General features: G+C 37.2%; 1 protein-coding gene and 1 long non-coding RNA gene across 2 annotated transcripts in view; both read right to left on the bottom strand.

Moving 5' to 3' along the window:
* Positions 1-19,309, bottom strand: part of LOC134287729 (uncharacterized) — a 473,313-nt gene that overhangs the window by 419,847 nt on the left and 34,157 nt on the right. The window lies entirely within an intron of this gene.
* Positions 8,905-10,031, bottom strand: LOC109428206 (uncharacterized). Its single transcript, XM_019704276.3, has 4 exons — positions 9,780-10,031; positions 9,461-9,610; positions 9,137-9,394; positions 8,905-9,074 (listed from the first exon to the last, which is right to left on the bottom strand). Exons 1-4 carry the CDS (start codon positions 9,846-9,848, stop codon positions 9,015-9,017), a joined length of 537 nt encoding a protein of 178 aa, XP_019559821.3. The 5' UTR covers positions 9,849-10,031; the 3' UTR covers positions 8,905-9,014.

Raw genomic sequence — 19,309 nt, forward strand, 5'->3', positions numbered from 1 at the left:
GAACGTTTGCAAAAGCGATTATTGCTTTTTAAAATACAACCCTCTGTCGGTCCAGAGATAATTTGTATGACAAAATATTCCAGGTTTTCCATCTTCAAAATAAAAACTTAAATATATTTTATAGACCCTAAGGTCGTTTTAGACCCCAAACTTTGGACAGCTTGCAGAAATCAGTAGCTTGTCCGATCTTGACTTTCTTTGGCTTGCATGAAAGCGGCATATCCAGACCAACAATTGAAAAGGCCGCATCAATATTTTGTAAACAAACTTGTTTCTGTTGATTTAAAGTTTTCTGAACTCAACCAACACACCTCACCACCACTAACAGAAAGTGCAAACATCAAGCTTTCTGTTAGTGACGGTTGATATGCGTGGGTGGATTACTAAATGCCCTTAGTCGAAAGAAACGTGTTGATGCTGCCTTTTCAATTGTTGGTCTTGATATGACTATTTTTGAAATCCGGGTGTGGCTTTTGCGGCCACCGACCTGCTTTAACTGAAAAAAGTCCCTTTATAGACCTTAACTAAGCTATTACTTTGCAATCAAATAAGTGATCGGGTCCGTTCAAGAATCGTTGAGAAGGTATTCACGAGAGATTATTCTGGTCAATTTGATTCTTAGGGGTACATGCTATGTTTTCCTAGAAAATCAGAACGATTGTATTCTTTAAAAACAAATTATCAATTTCAAGCTTTTGTTTCTCGTTTTACAAAACAGTTGTGAATGGGAAACTTTTAGGTATGGTAAAAACCCACATTTTTTCCGAAGACAGTTTGACTCTATCTTTAAAATTGTATGAGTTATATGTAGTTTTTCGATTTTTTAAGGGGATTTTTGGAGTCGATTTATTCCAATTTAAAAAATAACGTTCTCGTAATTTTTGCTCCAAGTTTGGTTTCATATGTGACCTTCCAAATGCCGCTTCAAGTATTTTTTTTATTTTACCAACTCCATGAGATATAAGCATTTCAGGACATCGTTGTTTTTAAGTCAAAATTGCCCATAACATTTGAATAACAAGACCTAGCAACATGCAATGTTTAGAACAAATATGCGTCATTACTTGCTCTTCAAATGCTCCGAAGCTCACATCTTCGAAAAAAAATCAAATAAAAAAGTTATTGCGAAAAAACCGTTTTTGGGGGACTCACCCTAAGTCAAAACTTAAAACTGACCTACTATATTCAAATTAGGAGCTAGATAAACGGTGTATTCGACAAAGTTGCTCAAAATAGCATTGCCTACAACTTTGCTGAAGAACTCGATCGCGTATGACTTAAAATTAAAAAGTTCTTTGCCAGATTTGAGTTAGACAAGGACCACTCTAATCAAAAATTTTTGGAAAAGATGCAGCAAACAAATGTAAACAACTTCTCTGAGGACACCAAACGCCTAAAATTAACGAAAACAGAGATACGGATTTTTTGTGCCTGCTAAAACATGGATTCGGACCATTGTGCATTGTTAATTTTGTATTGAATAGCTACAATTAACATATTCTGATTTTTTCCAAATCATTCTACCCTAGTTTAACAATTTAAGGGAAGCGAATACACTCTAAATTTATTTTTCTTAAAATTAAACGGATAATGAAATTTTCTATGTTTTCATCTAAAAAAATCTTTACTCCAAATAGGCTTCCAGGAAAAATATTAAAGTATGGGGATGTTCAAAAATTCACGAAATCGAGAATTAAACAGAATCATCTTCCAAAACATGTTTAAATCGATTTTAGATGATGAAAAGTGATATTTAGATCAAAATAAAAAAAATGGTATTAGAGGGATAATGGTTTTCTTTGGTACATTGAGGTCTTGACATTGGTCTATGGTAACACCGTCATGCTCTTTGGATCACCGGATGTTTGTTGAACTGACTAGGCATTTCTATTAGATGCTACAAACAACTACAAACGGAAGAGCGACCGAGGACATTTCTACATGGGTTCCTCTTGGAATTCTTGTGGGATTTTTTTCTGGGGATTCCTCCATTAGTTCCTTCGGTGATTTATCCAATTAAATTCTTCTATAATTTCCCCAGGAGTTTCTGTCGGATTCTTTTTGTTCCTTCAGAAACTTCTAAGGGCAATATTCTCAGCGATTCCTGCGGGGCTTTTGGAACGATTGCAACTGGCAAACTTCATCCAGGAATTTCTACAAGAAAATCATTGAAAGATTTCTCCAGGGATTCTTTCAGGAATTCTTTCAGGAATTCTTCAGGTATCCGTCCAGTGATTCTTCAAGGAATCACGTAAGGGCTGGCAAAATAGAACAAATATTACTTTCATCTAGTTCAGTTATTTGAGGCACAATCACGTTTAACGCTTTACGGAGCCAAACGTTAAATCAAGGATAAAATTCTGTTATATCGATGTATGCTATTTGGGTGAATGTTTTTTGCTGAACGCCATTTGACCGAATGCCATCTGACCGAATAAGTTGTTTGGTCGAATGCTGGTTGGCCGAATAATGTTCGGATGAAATCAGAGGAACGGGAAATCTTCAGATAACCAAAAGTGAGCTTAAAGCGATTTCTCAAACTTTCAGAGAAGATTTCCCCTTCTTTTAACATAGATTGTCCTATTTTTTTCTTATTTAGAAGGATTTTTTGACATTCTTGGGTGCTAATATGATCATCAAATTATTTTCTTTTTTTAATAGTTAGCGATTCTTCCGAGTTAAAGAATCATTTAACGTTGGAACTGCCAATATTTTCATTCTTCCATTTGTCCGAATGTCATTTGCCCGAACGCTACCAGAGATTATTTCTTCTTTAACCTTTCAAGACACTTGTCTGTTTGATTCCAAAACTGCACCGCACTTGAATATGCTTCTTTGACATAAATGCTGTAGGAATTGAGCAAAAAATATTAAAATTCGGGAAAGCCAATTACGTTCCGAAAACTATGTAGCAATTCGGAAGCAATCACGCTGTGGCGCGAAATTGTTCCGAACGTAACGGGTGGTCACTAAATAACGGGAATGCTTTGAATGTGCTCTTAAAAATATATGATCTTTAAAAATGGCAATCTGAATTTAACTATCATAAAGGTTTAACAATGTACGTCCATGGAAAATATAAAATTTAAGAAAGTTGAACGTAGTAATTTGTACAGTATTTTTTTGCAGTGATGTTGGAGCAACTGCTTTGTACGACTTTTCAGAGTTTACTTTCACGCATTTTCTGCGTCTGTGAAATCGTTGGTCAAAATAAATGGTTTCTCAGCTACCTTTAGCATCTACACACTCAAACAGTAATAAGAAAAAATGGGGATACTGACTTGTTTTTTTTTTTTGCTTTGGTTGTAGCCTTTTCCCGTAAATGACATTTATAGAAATTTCCAAAAAATGTTATTTTTCTGTATCACCAAAACGTGTCGATGTAATTTGTGCACTGCGGTTCATTGTTGAACTTTTTTTGTGCTATTTTTTTTTATAACGAACCATTTACATGTTGTTCAATGTGTAAATGTGATTTGATGTAAATATTTGTTATTTAACAAGGCATTCTATTGATTTATCCAGCCCATGTCACAAAAGAAGATTTTATTATGTGAAATGATATCATGCTTATTGGTTTTGCTAGTTTTCCTCTATTTCCTTCAGGATCTGTTTCTTGGGATGCCGAAATGTGGAATTCATTCAAAACCGGGCGGGTACTAGTTTTATAATGGTTTACTATTAACTTTTTTTACGGTTGTTTTGAGCAATCAGTAGAGCCGTCCAAGGCGTTTTGGTAGTGCTTCCTGTTTCAATGTCGTTTTCTGCAGAACAGAATAAGTTGACACAAAATAAAAAATACGCTGACTTTGTGGATAGATAGACGATGGTTTTGTCTAAAAAATGTTTACTCTATGGACGCTTCTATTGTTTTTAATCAGCTGCTAAAAGCATTCCCGTTATTTAGTGGCCACCCGTTAGTAGCTTTGCTTCCTTGTAGTTTGCCTTGGCTATCCCTATCGCGGATGTCAACAAACAAGCGTGTTGGCCATCAATATCAGTGCTGACGTGATTCAACTAGTTTTTAGGGCACACTTGGCTTTCACGAATTTTAATAATTTTTGCTTAACTCCTACGGCATTGATGTTAAAGAAGCAAATAATCACAAAATATTAGAGAGTATGATGCCGTTTTAAAATATCCAACTAAATACGTATATTAGGGTGTTCCAGAGCAAAATCTATCAAAAAATCAACTTTTTGAGGTTTTTCTCATTACAAATGCGATATTTACATAAGTTTCCTTTAATTTTATTGGCATACGATGTTTACAGAACTTGTAGCAAACAAGTATATCTTTCAATTTGTACAGAAAAAAACAATTTTCAACAAGTTTTAGTGTAGTAAAGATTTTTGGAAGATCGAAAATAGTCGAAAAACACAAAATTGATTTGATGCACCTCTTAATTTCAACGGATGTGGCTGAAATTTTGACCAGCTACTTCTTTTAGGATGCCAATCAAAATATGGGGGTGGACTTGAGAATCAGAGAACATTTTTGAGAAGGTGGACAGGCCTAATATACAGGGATGCCAGATGATATTTTACAAAACCTGTATCACTTTTTTTCAAAAATCTGTATCCCATACGAAATCCGAAGGAAAAATCTGTATCCCATACACAAAAACAACAACGCCTTTAGCTATAAAATCTGTTTTACAGACAAATCTGTATATATGGCATGCGTGCTATATAGATACACCCAAACCGCGATTTAGGCAATGAGTCGGGACGGTCTAAATAGAGTTGTTACCTAAATGGATTTCAAGGTTACAAGGTAGTCTAAGTACTAGCCAGGACCCTAGCAATTAGGGGAGAGTGGACAACTTAAGACGGTAGGTTATGGAATGCTTACTATTAGAGTGTACTCATGTACGGTCCTTCTTTCTCAAATTCATCCTAACGGGCGTACCGCAAAGGTAAGAAAGAGAGAGAATGAGTTTTTAGTTGGTCGATACTCACATAACCCGATAAACCACCTCTCGGGTTCTGATCAACAGACTTTCTCATTCTCTATATAAATAAGAAGGTCCTCAGGTGAATTTCAATACCTTAGTAGATCCGATGACCCATACTCAATGGAGTTCTTGGAGACAACGGACCCGCCATTTACAGCACATAGGTAGTTGCCATGGGCTGTGTAAGCATAAATTTAACGCTTCAATTCATCACTGATTACGCTTATAGATCCGATGACCTTTACCTCAGGAAGTTCTCAGATACTTCTATACAATCATAGTTGCATAACAGCTTAATCAGCCCAAATATTTAGAACTTTTCTTTTGCTTTCAGTTTGTTCATATATTGTTCAGCAGTATTGTTTGTTGGGTAGATACAGGGGATTAACAAAATGATCGGGCCAGGCAAAAATTTCCCTTCTAAAAAATTTTCAAATAGCTGGAACTTTTCGAAAAGTGCATCAAATATTCTCAAATTTTCACTGTAAGTTGATCAACTAGTTGTATATTAGTGGACAAAATCTGGAAAAGATCGGACCAGTGAATCAAAATTCAACCATCCGCGACAATAATGACAATGTCGCAACCTGTATTTGTTGCGACAAAACAACCCATGCGACATAAGTTTGTCCCAACTTGAAAATAATGGGATTAACATCGTACACCATGAGTTTAAATATTTTTCAGCCTTGCATTGCGATTTTCGAACGATAACTTCGAGTCGGTAAACACTGCAACTCTGGTGAAGCTCTATCATCAAACAGTTTCGACTTTGGGTTAGTAAATAATTGATTATTCACGAGTTGAAAAGTACGCAACAAATTCAGCTTCCGTTTTGTCTACAACAAAAAAATTCGAGATCATGTCATTATCTGTTACCAGTAGGGATAAAGAGTAATCGTCGCACCTTCTTTGTTGCTTGTTTTGTGACAATTCTCTTCGCTGGATCGGACTATTCTACACGAAGTTACTAGCATTCTAGAAAAAGGTATAATTATTCGATAGTCAACTTTGAGCTGTTATATCTTCGGATTCAATGAACCGAATGCAAAGAATTTTTGACCATTTATGACTTATATAATGAGCTTTGAAAAACTTTTGATTTAACTTAAAATTCTTTACACGGAAGAAAATTATAACAATTGGATTATTTTTCTAAAAAACACCAAATTCTCTAAAATTTCAACATCGTTTCAAAATGTAAGATGCTAATTATAGTTCACTTAAATTCCCTCTTATTGTCTTGAGTACAGATATGTTTTGAAAGAAAGTAACAAAATAGCCGGCAATTTATTGAAAAAGTATTGGGATGCATATTAAAAATAGACCAATTTACTAAAAAATCATAAAATTAATGAAATTGCTATAACTTTTTCTCTTGTTAATAATTTCAAGTTGAGTCAAACGTTTTTCAGAGCTCATTATATAAGTCAAAAATAGACAAAATTTCATTGCATTCGGTTCATTGAATCCGAAGATATAACAGCTCAAAGTTGGCTATAGGATAATTCTACCTTTTTTTCTAAAATGCTTATAACTTCGTGCAGAATAGCCTGATCTTTTCCAAATTTTATCCACTGATACACAACTAATTGATCAACTTACAGTGAAAATTTGAGAAAATTTAATGCACTTTTCAAAAAGTTACAGCTAATTGGACTTTTTTTTTTTTTAAATGAAAATTTTGCCTGTGTGGAGCGGACCTGGTGTGATGGTTAGAACACTTGACTATCACGCCGAGGACCTGGGATCGAATCCCACTCCCGACAAACTCACCAAATGTAAGTTCTTCCTTCGGAAGGGAAGTAAAGCGTGGGTCCCGAGATGAACTAGCCTTGGGCTAAAAATATCGTTAATACAGATAAAAAAAAATAAAAATTTTGCCTGTCCCGATCATTTTGTCTATCCCCTGTACCTGAGACTGTGTGAGTATGAACCTTCAGTAGGTCGGCTCCAGAGGCACGTTCTCCTTTATTTGGGAAATTTGTGCCATAAAGTATAAACCTTCATCATAAAGCCAGACAACCAACGTTGGTAGTTCCGATGACTTATACTTAAGGAAGTTCTTGGAGATCCTTAAACAGACAATGAACACAACACATTGTCACATGAGGTTGTGTAAGCATAAGTTTCATTCATAATGCTAATGCATAGATCGCTGATAACACTTAAAGATCAAATGGCAAAAACTCCAGGCAGTTCTCGGATACTACTATAAAATCATAAAACTTGAGAAGCTCTTAGAGACAACAAATACGTTGATAGGGTGACCTAAATTCAAAGGATTTCTTGAAGGTTTGCAGTGCAAATTAGTGGCAAAAATAGAAAACTTTAAATTTCTGCATACATTTGGTTTAGTTTTCCCATACATACTTCAAGCTTGTTGAGCACCCCCTAAGGCTTAACCGATTTTGCTTAAATTTAGAACGTAGCTTCTGTGTGTTCAAAACAACTGATTCAGGAGGTAACACTGAGCTTTTTTTTCAAAATTTCGTTTTTCATATAAGTGTGGGCCACCTTAACCTATATGGAGATTGTATTTACGAGCAGATCAAAATTTCATTGGTAGCATTGGGGTCCACTATTGGTTAAAATACCCTACTGTCGCAAGACAGATCATATATGGAATATAAGCCCTTGAAACGGTTGAAATTTTTCAAGATAGTACCTAAAAAAATGTGCTCTAAAAGTGTTTTGGCTTAATCAGTTCACTAATGTTTTCCACCTTTTCAAGGACCTCGCGTCTCCACCTGTGCGAACAGGTGAATAGACTTCAAGTGAGTGAAGTGATGAACCCGCTAACTTGAAAGTGTTGTAAACCGTGCAACCCCACTACTGTACGTAGTGAAGTGAAGTTTTTCGTGCTAGGAGAACCTGTGGTAATACGCATCCCCGTGGCAAAACACCCTCAATATATATGAAGTTTTCTTCAGATGCAAGTAAACTAGATGTAGGGGGGGTGGGGGTAAGACGGACCGGGTGGGTAAGACGGACCACTGACTAGTTCTGTCACTTAAGAGCTGAAATTTGGTTTTCTTTTACGATTAACTCTATCTTCTTATCAGTTGATAATTATTAAACCACTCCATGAGAGAATACATATGTCAAAAGTGCAAAAAATAAACAATGATTTAGCTGGCTACACGCTTTTGTGATGGGATCTAATTTTGAGGCGGCAATAAATAAGCTTTTTTAACATTAAATTGCTGAGTTTTCCCATATTATTTTGAGTTTCCCAATTGTTTTAAACTGTTCCGTCCTACACAAAACGAAATTCAGGTAAATTTCATGGCTTATGGATAACGATGGTGGAATAAATATTTTGCGTTGCGTGGGGGTAAGACTTGAGCCTTGAGGGTGGGTAAGACGGACAGTGTTGGGGCTACTTTGATAGTGCAATGAGAAACACATTAAAACCCACACATTGTTCACAGATTGAAATCTATGGAGTACAAAAATGGTTGTGGAAGCCGTGTAAAGCATTTTATATTGATTTTTTGTTTAAAAAATCATTATATTTGAATTTTTGCTGTTGGAACAGTTTGCACTTCGAAAATTACCAGAGCATTGCATACTGTTAGGCGTTTACCAGTGTATGGATGTTTCCAATTTACAAAATGGACTTTAAAATAGAGTGTTTCCTAAGCATGTCCGTCTTACCCCCACCCCCCCTAAGACTGAGCCATTGGGGATCACTTGAGTGGAAATTCTGTAATCTAATTTAATGAAAATACGATCGGAAATACGGCGGAAATCTAATGCTAATACGAATACTGCCCTAACTATTCAACAATCGACGAATTACCTGGCTCGAATTTAGACCATGCGGAAAATATATGAATTTAGTTAATAAAATGTGCTGCGTCTACAAATACAAATTGAATCTATCTGGACTAAGTGTTTAAGTAGTATTTATCAACACTGTTTTTTAATCATACACATAGAGCTGTCGGCGCAAAATCCAAAAAAGTTTTATTTCAAACGTAAACTGCAAGTGGCCATTCAAATTTTGATTGACCGTCTTCATCATCGTACTGAGAGCAATTTGTTAAGTGGCTTATCCAAGCATTCCTCCAGCCTTTTTGACTTCCAAATTAATTTTGGCGCAGCTCTCTCCCTAAAAACATTCATTACAGATATGAGATCACATCCTTAACAAAAAAAAAAACACTTTCTTACTGAATCGTGCTTGATGTGACAATCCACCAGAATCTTGCCCTCAGCCATCATCAGGTGCTGTTTGTACTTCTCCAAGCTGTACTCCTGGCTCTCGTTCGTATTGATCTCCTGAGCTGCCACCGGACATTCATCCGGAACTCCAAACATTGTCATGATTTCCGCCGCTTCCTTGTTGTTCTTGGAATCCTCCATCAGATTGCACAGATCCATCTTCTCCTGCATCACCGGGATGCCGTTTTTGGACAACTTCACCGTCATCTGGTTATAAAAAAAATTATTTCAATTGTCAGAAGTATAACACGATTTTTTGGCTGTGGATCATACCTCTGCATCTTTGAAACCCGTTGTGGTGACAGTGGACTTGGATTTTACCTTGCAATCTTCCGTAAGGGTAACCGTAGACTTGGGATCGATTGTGATAACGCTTCCATCGCAGTTTTCGATTTTGTGTACTATCAGCTCGTAGCCGTTGTTCTGAAAACAAGATACATCAATTTTGTACGCTAAGTAACCTCAGAACCACTTCATGTTAATTCGGGTTTTAATATAGTTTCCAATAAATCTGAAGTAATGATACCCCGATAAAACCAAATTTGCCTCTATTTTGTTATTTTGTATTTTAATTTTCTTCAACGTAACTTACACAAGCTCTGACTACCAGAACACTTCCAATCAAAATCAATCCCACAAAGCTTAGCTTTACAGCAGCCATTTTTTGCTTCAATTTCACCACACAACCAATTCTACCAATTAAACGAAATAATCGTAGCCGCCTACACGATGGTCTCTTTTATAGCGGTGAAATGGCTCGGGATATCATTGTTTGCGCATCATCTAACGAGCCCAATAAAATGCAACCGTTTCCGGTTTCCGTAAGTATCGTCATCGTATCGTATTTACAGTTGCCTCTATTGCGGCCGATCATGCAAAGGTTGACGTATTCAAATGTGAAAATAATAATGATTTAATTTTCATTGAGCTACTTTCCATCGTCCTAATTAGTTTGTTGCAGTAAGCTTCGATAAAATCAGCTTCTGCTGCAATACAGAGCGATTATCGCTTCAAATCCAATTGGAAATCGCCAAATACTGTTATTTCTACATTTGTTTCATGCTTTTGCAGCTTCTACCGAAAGCTTTCACATTGCAGTGTCGGTTTGAAATACGTTACTGTGCCACTGCCAATAGAAAGCTCGTAGATTGATTGCGCGCCCGGGCCACTGCAAAGGAATAGTCTAATTGGAATGGTTCATTTCACGATTCGGTGCAAGGTGGGCTTCGACAGTGGGATGCATGACTTATAATAATGATTGATTCAAGAGAGAATATAAACCATTTGTAATTTTTTTTCATTCAAATCTATGTACAGGTATACCTCGATTAAGTGGACATTTCAATTTTGAAAATGTCTATTAAACCGGATTTTACATAAAATCGAAGCAATTTGATTTATTTAAATTGTAAACCAAAATGTACTAAAATATAAAAAAAAAACACTGCATGAAAACTGAGTTTGCAATAAAAGGCTCGGAGTTTTTAACATATATTAGTAATTCCCGCTAAATAACGAATAAACCACCAATCTCGCTAGCTTGTTACGATCGAAATCGTTTGTCTCCAAAAATATGTATTGTTGATTCAAAAGACAATATTTTGAGCAATGAACATACGCAAGAACGTTATTTGCACTAATGTCCAAAAAAAATGTTCAGAAGTTCATTCAGGGATTTATTTGAAAATGTCTCCAAGGATTTATTTACCCTGGAATTAACTAATTGCTTAAAAAATTTTCCTTTACGAATTGCTTCAGAAAGATTAGATACTGTACATATCTCACAATGTTCCAAAAATTAAGTAATTTGGTATAAAATTTACTTAGTTATGGTGGCAAGTGCAGCAAATAAGTACACCTGCCCAAATGGTACAAGACCCTAATTCCAGAAATGTATCTACGAATTTCTTCCGTTTTTTTTTTCAGAGATTCTTTTAGAATTTTTTTAAAACACCTACCATGAACTTTCTCAAAAATTCCATGGATTTTTTAAGAAAATGATTCACGGATACATTGAGAATCAGAAATTCAGAACTCCTTCAAAATTTTCTCAGAAGCTTTCTAACTTGCTTCCTAAAGAATTTTCTCAAAGGAATGCCTTACAAATTCTACAAGAGATTTTTAAGGAAATTCCTAAGATTTCTTGACATTCATTAAGATGTTCCTTGTGGGCTTCGTGGCCGTGCGGTTAGCGGCGTCAGTCGTTTAGGCGTATTGTGAGTGCCCCGGAGTGAGGGTTCGATTCCCGCTCCATCCGGAGGAAACTTTTCGTCAAAACGAAAAATCCTCCAATGGTCCACTGGGTGTTCAGTGATGTCCGTTGCCTAATGTTAGTGAATGTTCAGTCTGTGCAACCTTTGGTTGAAGACAGTGTAGTGTCTTTTTTTTTTTAAAAGACATGTGTGGAATCCTGGATCTCGGACGACGGAACGGTTCGGAAGTTCTCACAAGAAGACTAAATAAACTGCACTTCAACTGTACACATAATCCGTTTATTAACCCGGTCGCTTCCGTACCTGACTCTCAAACTAATTACACTTCTTCACATATCTTCAGGCCTACTTGATCTATGTACGATACCACACTCCCCCCTTACATAATAGATTAAATCTAATAAGGTTTGTACATAATTCTTAAGATACTCTGGACGCTTCATTTCTCGATTGACTCGTCGGATGGTTGTGGAAATTTCCTCAGCTTGGTTCTCCAGATCAGTTGAATTAGGAATGCTATCCCCTGTAGAAGCTTGAGTTTCATTCGGAGTTGATGAGTTGAAACCAGATGGTGAATCATCCACAGACTTAAGATGAGCCACGTTCCGGCGGTAGAGTTTTCCCGTTTCCAACGAGCGCATCTCAGCATCCGACCCATGTCTGCTAACAATGTCGAACTTTTTAGCCCCATTGTTCTTAGACAGTTTGTTCTCCTTAGTTATCCTTTTTGTCACAACGATATCCCCTTCTTCTAGCTGGTTTGGAAAAGCTCTCCTTTGCTTGTTTGTCGATTCTGCTGCTGCTACTTTTCGTTCCCAATCTCGATCTCTGATACCTTCAATCCATGATTTATTCGCATTGTGGATACTCTGTATTTTATCTCGAAGTACCCTGACAAACATAAGAGACGATGGAGGTTCACCTGTCGTTGAGTATGGGTGGAATTGTACATCAGAAGAAAACTACGTAAATACCATTTCCAATTTTCCGAGTTTTCGGCTTGACTGATTCTGTCAGGCATTCTGGTTCGGAGCATTGGTTCTGGAAGTCCAGCCGCTGACACAAGGGTACACGATCCACAGTGTTTAACAAATTCGACAGCGTCATCTATTTTCGGTCACCAAACCTTCTGTCTCAGACGACGTTTCATAACGCTCATTCCAGGATGACTGTCATGTGCACATGATAGTATCTGTGACCGAAGTGCTGTTGGAATTATGAGCCTGACACCTCGTAGCAAAACGTCTTTGGCTGAATGTTGTTGCGATTTGATATACCTGAACACCTGTACCTCATCCGACCAGTTCGTAGAGCCTCTAGTAACCTCTGAAGAATTTCATCTTGCTTTGTTGCTTCCGCCACTTGGGTGAGTGTTGCAGCTTCTGGAATTGAGTTCTTCACTAGTTGATTAATGTAAGACTCCGCTGTCCTATCAGAAGGTTTCATGTTGCAAATCGACAATCTGGACAAAGCATCGGCTAAGTTGGTTACCCCAGGTTCGTACTTAATTTCATAGTTATACGACTGAATACGTAGAACCCAACGCTGGATTCGTAGACATGGGCGAGACCGAGAACTGAACAGCATTTTCAGCGCTTTGCAACCGATGATGAGAAGAAACTTGTTCCAGTAAGTACAAACTGAACTTTTCAACGCCCCAGACAATGGCAAGTTATTATTGTTATTAATATTTATTAAAGACACTTTACCACTTATGTGACATTCGTGTCTGGACAATGGCAAGTGTTTTCCGTTCCGTTTGGAAGTATTTACGTTCCAAATGAGTAAGTGCTTTACTTGCGAACGAAATGATTTGATCCTGCCCATCATCGTTTTCCTGAATCAGCACTGCTCCTAGACCTTCCGGACTTCCATCTACAATCAACTTTGTTTTCTTCTTTACGTCAAAAAATCCCAAATATCCTATATCACAGACAGCCTTTTTGATCGCGTTGAATGCGTTGGTCTGAGGTTCTTTCTACGAAAACACATAACCAGAATGTAGAAGTCCTCGCAACGGTTCTGTTTTTGCCATCAGATTAGGAATGAAACGCCCGATATAAGCTATCAAACCTAAAAAACTTCTCAGCGCTTATAGGCGTTTATCGTGCCCCTTCCGCAATGCTCCAGATACAGATGACACCTTCCAAACCAGCTAAAATGAATTCCATCGTCTTCTGAAATATTTCTGGGGCGCAACTGACACCGAACATAATGATAACATAATGATGATACGCTGTTATCTGTAGTGTGCAGTGCAAGTTGTCCCAAAAAGATCAAGAAAAATTTATGTGTTTTATGTTAAATGGCATTACAAGAAGCTCCAACTCTCAAACTGCATTCAAAAACCACATAACGAGAGACGGTTGACTGCTTATCCCTTTAAAAAGGTCCAATACACGGGACCGAAACGTCGGGCTATGCCAAACTAGCCGTTTCAATGCTCTTAGACTGAGAAAGCCACAACAGTTCAACATTTCCTCCCAGTCGTATACCTCCCACAAAATTTTGCTTTCAATTTTCTCTCTCCAGCGCGGTTTATGGCCATGAAGCTTCCTGAGATTTGCATTGGATCTTTTGAAGCGTAACATGTGAAGTTCTTATCGTCGTCTATGGTCATATTCCAGACAGATACTTTCATCTGTTTCATTTTTTTCTCATGTTTTCTGGTTCATGATGTTGGCTGCCGCTCCTGAATCGGTAACCATAGGTATTGCGATTCCGCCTATTTCAAACATGAAGGTTCCTCATGGTGTAGAACATGTCCCCGTTATCTTTCTCGTAATCGTCGTAATCTTGAACTACCCTGATGCGCTTCGGTGAAATCGGATAACGTTGTCCGTCACCATTTATTCGCTTCAAATATTGTTTTGCAAAGTGACCAGTGCCTTTGGAATTCAAACAGGTTGCCACCCTGGCTGGGCAAATCTCATGGCCGTACATGGCCACGTTTTCCGCATAAGTAGCATACTGGGATAGCCCGAGCCTTTGTTTGAAACGGTCGGTTTACTCTGCCTGTTATTATAAATGCTATAATATTAAACCCCATTTATAAAAACAACATACATTCTTTCGCCCATCGAATCACGTTTAACATTCTCTGGTCTCCAGTTAGTGTCCTTACTAATCGAATCCCCAGATGATGCATGTTTCCCAAATTCCTTCATCTTCATTTCACTCTCCTCCAAGCTTGTACCCAAACTCTCAACTTCGGCCAGCAGCATATCCCGTTTCAGCATTTTCTGCCGCAGTTTATCAGAACAGCACTTCTCGACTATCTGATCAAGAATCGTCTCCTCCAGTTTGTCATATTCGCATCTTTTTACTTGAGTCCTCAACCGTTAAACAAAATCAGCAAAACTCTCTGAAGGTTTCTCGGAAATCTGACGGAACAGATGTCGTCCATAAGTCCGTCTGCGATAGGTCTCAAAATGAGTATCCAGCTTTGTTATTGCAGCATCATAGAAAGGAAGATTCATCAAGACCATCGAAAAAGTTTCAAGTTCAGGGAGATTATCTTGGGTATCTCCAAAGAATAAGAATATCAAGAATGCCCACTCCGCTGATACTCGGGGGACACTATCGCAGCGCTATCTGCGGATGAAAGTTCAACCGTCATGCGATAGTGTGCGTTACTGATTGTATGCGAATACCAAAACATACGCACACCATCTTCCCTTATGACCAATCACGAACACTGTTACATAGAGCTTCCACCTTGAAACGCTTAGAGAGCGCCACTTGTCTTGTCGCTTGATGTTTACTTAGAAAAAGGCAAGAGAGAGCATTCTTTCTATTTCTATTCTTTGGTATCTCTTAGATCCGAGCCTCCCAGATATTGAACGTTTTGAACGTTTCTCATACTGCTCCTCGATCTTTTCAGACTCAAGATAACATTCGAGGTCGGCTTCCATTTGGCCCAGGCCAAAGGTAATTGAGAATACTCCAATGCTGTCTGAAACAGCCTGATACGCACATCCATGTTGTTCCTGGTATGCAAGCATATTTTCATTCAATATATAAAAATAATACTCAATAGTTAGAACTCCAACGCAAGATGTATTTCGTTTAAATATTACTTGTACCATGATTATGAAAACCGCCTTCTGTAAACTGTGACGAAAACCGCCTTCATTTACTTTTGGCGAAACCACCTTCTTGAAATTAGGACGAAACCCGCCTTCTTTGTATTGTGACGAAAACCGCCTTCTCTAATTGTGACGAATACCGCCTTCTCTGAAATGTGACGAAAGCTGCCTTCTTTGTATTGTGACGAAAACCGCCTTCATTTATTTTGACGAAACCCGCCTTCTTTGTATTGTGACGAAAACCGCCTTCATTTATTTTGACGAAACCGCCTTCTTTGTATTGTGACGAAAACCGCCTTCTCTAATTGTGACGAATACCGCCTTCTCTGAAATTATGACGAAACCCGCCTTCTCTGTATTGTGACGAAAACCGCCTTCATTTATTTTGACGAAACCGCCTTCTTTGTAATGTGACGAAAACCGCCTTCTCTAATTGTGACGAATACCGCCTTCTCTGAAATGTGACGAAAGCCGCCTTCTCTGAATTGTGACGAAACCCGCCTTCATTTATTATGACGAAACCCGCCTTCTCTGTATTGTGACGAAACCCGCCTTCATTTATTTTGACGAAACCGCTTTTTTTGTATTGTGACGAAATCCGCCTTCTCCAACATATGAATTAACAATATAATTCAAAATAAAACAATCATTGCCATTTATTTTTGTTTTGACGAAACATTTTCACTTTATCATATTTATTCAATTTATTTGCATCTCACTATTTCGTTCAGTGCATCAACCAAATGAACACTTGCATAACTACACCAGATCATCATTCATCATATGTAAACAAAACATGCGTATTTCTCTATAATTTCAGCATCACTTTCGATTTTGTGTATTCAATAAATTACCTGCGGTGATGAAGGCTTGCATCCCAGAGCACTTCCAATGTTAGAAAGCAGCTTATTCATCACACCACATAGCATGGTATTCCGTTGATCCAGTCCCGGTCGTTGAGAACTTCAACTCACAAATTTTCTTTCGACCCAGATGTATATGGATACTAGAGTGGGTCATCGTTTATATGAAAAAATGAAAAATTCAATGGTATCCCATCAGATCAAAGCTTTTTTGATCCCATTTCAGGACCCAAATAAGTGTGCAAAATTTGGACAGGATCGGTTATGTCTACGTTTTGCGCATCGCGTTTGAAGTTTGTATGGAGTTTCACATGGGAAAACACACTTTTTTGCATTTCTCTCATAACAAGCTCGAATTTTTCTAAAACCATGTAACCGATAAAAGAAAAACATAGCCTAGGGTGTCCTGAAAAACTTTGTCGAAGACCGCGAAGTGATCTGATGCTTATGAAAAATGTTATAGCGTTGGCATTGCTTGGCAAAACAGCATGATTTTGTTGCTATTGTTATTCCTTTGCATGTTAAAACATAAACACATGCATGCGGTTCGTTGGTTACAACTATTTTCACAAGCATCGGATCGCTTTGCGGTCTTCAACAAAGTTTTTCAGAACATCCTAAGCTATCATTTTACAGTATCGGTTAAAAAGTTTCAGACAAACCTTTTCAACTTATGACAGAAATGCAAAAAAGTATGTTTTCCCATACAAAATCTCATACAAATTTCAATTACAATGCGCAAAGTGTAGACACAACCGATCGTGCTCAAATTTTACACAGATACTCAGGACCCGAAACGGAACCAAAAAAGCTTTGATCTGAGAAAACGGTTCCGATGACCCACGCTAATGGATACACGAAAACAAAATACGACAACAATTCACTAATACCACTGCAACACGACCAGAATGACAGTATTCAATGACAAAACTGTAAAAAACTACTTCCAACCACCAGGCCAGCGTATATCATTTTGTTTCCGCCCTAGATTATCAATAATTTTCTAGGCTGGATATTGAAAAAAAAACAACAAAACACGCAAATCTTTAACTTTAGTTCGAACATCTCACTGAACACATCTATCTATCATCATCAATGACGGTTCTTCCAATGTAATGAACTTTGTCATCGCGGTTGCCATGGTAAGCGCAACCGTTTGAGTTTTTTTTTCTGCCTAGCACGTGACTGAGCGGAATCGAAGGAAAAAATCTGAATGGTGCGTGGGCCAAATTAAAGCGACATTATCACTATAATTGAAATTACTCACATTTTCACCTCGTCGCCAATGTGGAATCCTGGATCTCGGACGACGGAACGGTTCGGAAGTTCTCACAAGAAGACTAAATAAACTGCACTTCAACTGTACACATAATCCGTTTATTAACCCGGTCGCTTCCGTACCTGACTCTCAAACTAATTACACTTCTTCACATATCTTCAGGCCTACTTGATCTATGTACGATACCACAACATGTTTCGTCCAGAAATTGCTCCTTGAATTTCTTATGAAAGTCTTAGAAAATCCTCCAAGGATTCTTTCAGAAATTTTTCTACAGATTTTTTCAGAGATTCTTATGTGGATTCTTATGTAAAGGCTGCAAGACATTCTTGGAGAGATTCCTGCAGAAATTTACACAGAAATTTCACTATAAATTTCACCGGGTATTCCTGTATATGTATTTTCTCAGGAATTCCTCTAGGATTTCCTCCAAGCGTACCTCTAGAACCTTCTGTATGGATTCCTCCAGAAGTTCATTAAAAAAAATGTTTAGGATTTTTATTAGGGGATTTCTCCAGAATTTTTTCCAAAAATATCTGAAGAGGTTTTGTTAGGTATTCCTGGGGTTTCATCAGGTTTTAATTCTGGAATTTCTTCAGAAAATCCATCTATGGATTCTTAAACTATTCCTTTTTTTTCAGAAATTCATTTAGAGTTTCTTCAGTTTTTCTTTTAGTTCAAGCTAAAATTTTTCCAGCGATACTTTCGAAAAAATCTTTAGAGACTTCCTAGATTTACTTCACAAATTTCAGCAGGGATTTCTTCAAAAATTGTTTCATGGATTCTTTTAGAAGGAACTGCTTGAACGTCCTTCGGGAATTGCTCAAGCGGTTCCTTCAGAAATTCCTCAGGAGTTTATCAATAGGAATGTACCAGTGAAGGGGCGCCGAAATCGGTGAGCTTGACTAACTAGCTCAGGTAATTTTATAGCAGCTAGTATTAAAATATATGACTCTCTATATTCAAAAAATCATATCTCAGAAACTAAAAAACATACATCTCAGATTTTGTTATATGTTACGCCAAATTTCCTGAATTTTCTGATAAAAATTTAATACCAGGGTACCCATCTGGTCCCAAGACCATAAAAATGTGAAAAAAAATTAAATGCATTTTTTCTGTATTTAATTACGATTTAGCTCCTTCAACGTATTTTTCCTTAAAACAAGAATTAGATAGCTTTCAAACAAAAAAAAGAAGTTAAGAACAACAACTGGTACAAAAATCGTGATTTTAAAAAAAAATTAGTCTTGTATCTGTAATCTTGATGTTTTGGACCACTCTATCATAAAATTGGTCATCTTAATGACGAAATATAAAAATAGTTGTTTAATTATCTTCGATGAAAATGAAACTAATTAGACCGGTATTTATTTTATTTCGTCACTAGGGTGATCAATTTTCAGATAAGATGGCCCTAAAAATTAAAATTCAAAAAAATATTGTTTTTAAATCATAACTGTTGAATCAGTTGACCGATGTTAAACTCCTTTTTTTTCTTTGAAAGCTATTGAATTCTGGTTTAAAAAAAATACGTTGAAGGGGATAAATTGTGTTTAGGTGCAAAAAATATGCAATTCTTTTGGGTTTTTAAACATTTTCATTGTCATGGGACCAAAGGGGTACCCTGGTTTTATATTTTTATCAGAAAATTCAGGAAATTTGGCTAAAAATATCCA

Source organism: Aedes albopictus, chromosome 2 (genome assembly GCF_035046485.1).
Source record: "Aedes albopictus strain Foshan chromosome 2, AalbF5, whole genome shotgun sequence".
NCBI lineage: Eukaryota > Metazoa > Arthropoda > Insecta > Diptera > Culicidae > Aedes > Aedes albopictus.